This window comes from Gavialis gangeticus, unplaced genomic scaffold (assembly GCF_001723915.1).
Source record: "Gavialis gangeticus isolate Ggan-Ray unplaced genomic scaffold, GavGan_comp1, whole genome shotgun sequence".
Taxonomy (NCBI): domain Eukaryota; kingdom Metazoa; phylum Chordata; order Crocodylia; family Gavialidae; genus Gavialis; species Gavialis gangeticus.
The window spans coordinates 1,250,097-1,253,057 of NW_017728982.1; the positions used below are offsets into that span (position 1 = coordinate 1,250,097).

General features: G+C 66.0%; 1 protein-coding gene across 1 annotated transcript in view; it reads left to right on the forward strand.

Moving 5' to 3' along the window:
• The window catches only part of BACE1 (beta-secretase 1), an 18,029-nt gene extending 16,013 nt beyond the window's left edge, over positions 1 to 2,016 (forward strand). The window contains exons 7-9 of the mRNA XM_019512253.1: positions 228 to 377; positions 653 to 824; positions 1,029 to 2,016. Of these exons, the coding sequence (XP_019367798.1) occupies positions 228 to 377; positions 653 to 824; positions 1,029 to 1,270 (564 nt within the window). The 3' untranslated portion in view covers positions 1,271 to 2,016. The remainder of the gene's footprint in view (positions 1 to 227; positions 378 to 652; positions 825 to 1,028) is intronic.
• Positions 2,017 to 2,961: the final 945 nt, after the last annotated feature.

Consider the following 2,961-nt stretch of genomic DNA (forward strand, 5'->3'; position numbering starts at 1 on the left):
ACCCCACCCCCTCGGACACGGGCCATGTCCCAGCACAGCTCATGCCGCTTTGGGCTGGCACCTCAGAGCACTATGCAGAGGGGCTCACCCATCCACCACTGGGAGAGGGAGGAGGAAAGCCCCGCTGCATCCTTGCATGCATCTCCACCAGGCTCTGGCAGGCCCCGGCCCAAATTTCCTGCATCTTGGCACAGATGCTCACACTCCCTCCCTTCCCTGCCGGACAGACGGAGAAGTTCCCCGACGGCTTCTGGCTGGGGGAGCAGCTGGTGTGCTGGCAGGTCGGCACCACCCCCTGGCACATCTTCCCCATCATCTCACTCTATTTGATGGGCGAGGCCACCAACCAGTCCTTCCGGATCACCATCCTGCCCCAGGTGGGTTCCCGTGCCATGCTGGGCAGGGGGGGAGTGCAGCCAGGGCAGCGGCCAGAGGAGGAAAAGCGTGGGGAGCACCACAGTGCAGCCTGGGGTCCCTGGGACAGCAGCCCTGGGCAGGGGAAGGGGAGGCCTAGTCCCTGAGGTTTAATGTGGGGGGTTGGAGTCTAGATTCAGCGCCCTCTCTCCATCGTGGGTGGAACCAGAGGCTGGACCATTCGGGGGCCAGCACATCGCCCCAGCAGCATGGATGATGGTTCGCCGTCTCTCTCCAGCAATACCTGCGCCCCGTGGAGGATGTGGCTACCTCCCAGGATGACTGCTACAAGTTTGCCATCTCGCAGTCCTCCACTGGCACCGTCATGGGCGCCGTCATCATGGAGGGCTTCTACGTCATCTTCGACCGGGCCCGCAAGCGCATCGGCTTTGCGGTCAGCACCTGCCACGGTGAGGGCAGGGGGGGCAGGACCGGCTGGGGCACATGTGAGCGTGCTCAGTGACACCACCCAGGCTGACAGCAGTAGAACCAGCGGGGTGGGCAGCTGCGGGTGCTGGGGGAAGGGGTCTGCTCTGGCCAGGTGGTCCCCTGTGCTCCCAGCCAGCGCCGGGTGCCTGTTCTGGCGCGTGACACACCGCCCTCCCCGCACACAGTGCACGACGAGTTCCGGCGGGCGGCGGTGGAGGGGCCATACCTGCACCCCGACATGGCAGACTGTGGCTACAACATCCCGCAGACGGACGAGTCCACGCTGATGACCATCGCCTATGTCATGGCAGCCATCTGCGCCCTCTTCATGCTGCCGCTCTGTCTGATGGTCTTCCAGTGGCGCTGCTTCCGCTGCCTGCGGCGGGACCACGACGACTTTGCCGACGACATATCCTTGCTCAAGTGACGCCTGCCCCGCAGGCCGAGGGGGCTGCTGGAGCCTGCTCCTGGGGGGCCCAGAGCCAGGGCGGGAGCAGGCACAGCTCCGACTTGGGGCATGGGCTCTTCTGCCCCTGGAACACGAGGTGCCTGGCAGGGAGGGGGAAGGGAGCGATCCTGTCTGCCAGCAGCAGAGCCATTGCCCAGAGGCAGGCCCCTGGTGCCCCCCTTGCCCTCCCACCTCCCCTGTGGCAGCCGGGTCCTGGGGTGGGCGCTGGAGCAGCGAGGGAGGGTGAGGCACTGGTGGCAGGGCAGCCCCGGGCTGGGGAGCAGGGCGCCAGTGGTCGGTGGGGGTCACTGTCCCATGCTTTCAGGTTCAGTTGGTTGGTTCCTAACTAATACCCCAGGTGGGCTGCTGCCCTGGGGGGGCTGGGGACAGCCCCTCCATGGTGTGCCAGGCAGACATGGAGTCGCTGCCCTCCACACCCTGGAGGCAGCTGCCCCACACCTGCCTCAGCCAGGGACACATTGCCAGAGGCTGAAGAGGGCAGCAGCCTCAGAGGCGCCTGTGCCCTGGCCCAGGGGTGGCAGCTCTGGGGCTTTCGCTGGCCTCTCCCGTGTGGTACCGCAGGTCGTGCTTTGACCCCATCAGGCGGTCAGAGCCCGGACCCCAGGAGACCTGCCTGCAGTGCAAGGGAGCTCGGTCACGGGGCAGAGGACCAGGGCTATACCGAGCCTCTTCCTTGGCACCTGCGCTGGCTCAGCCTTCCCCCATCCTCAGCAGCTCCCAGAGAGCCGGGCCTGTTGGCACAGTGAAACCTACTCAGCCCAGCCTGGGGGTCCCTGGAGGCGCCTCGCTACGTCGTACTCTGTGCATGTGCCCGTGCGTTGCTGTTTGCCGTAGCCCCCACGCTGCCCCCTCTTCCCCATGGGATGCCCATGTGAGCTGGACTCTACGGGCTGCATCCCCATGGCCCGTGGGAGCAGAGAGCCGGGAACTACCCTGCGCTGGCTGCCCTCTGCTCTCTCTGGTGACCCTCCGTGACCCGCTGCCTCCTCATAGGGTGGAGGTGGACCCCGGGCACGCAGCCACGGGAACCTACCTGGTGTTGGTGTCCCGGGCGTGGGTCAGGGCAGGGTCTTGCTGGCTGGGTGGGCAGATCACTGTGCAGGAGCCTGACTGGGCTCCATCGTGCAGTGGGGAGAAAGACCCCTGCTGAGGACAGGGGCAGCGCTGTACAGGATCCTGTCTCCTCCCTGAGTGGCTTCCACCTCCTGTCCTTGGAGCTCAGGGGAGAAAGATGCCCACAGCCCTGAGCCCCAGGCAGGGAACCTTCCCTGCCTCCTGCCTTCCTTCTCTTCAGCTCTGCCCCCACCTGATCCCCGTGGCACTCGTCTCGGCTGTGAGTGGTCACAGCACCTCGTTCTCTGAAGGAGGCAGCAGCTGCTCCTGAAACACAGGCATTGGGCTAGCTGCCTCCTGTCTGTGCCTGTGCCTGGGGCTGGGAGCTTGGGGAGGGGCTGGTTGTCCCCACCGACACCTCCCATCAAGCACAGCCCATGGCCACAGCTCAGAGCAGCAGGTGGAGAACGGATAGCCCCTGCCGCAGCCCTGGCACCCTGCCTCCCCAAACTGAGAGCACGCCTGCCCCGGCCAAGCCTGCAGTAGGATCCCCAAAGCCAGACTGTCACCCAGCCCACCCCCCACCGAAGATGAGC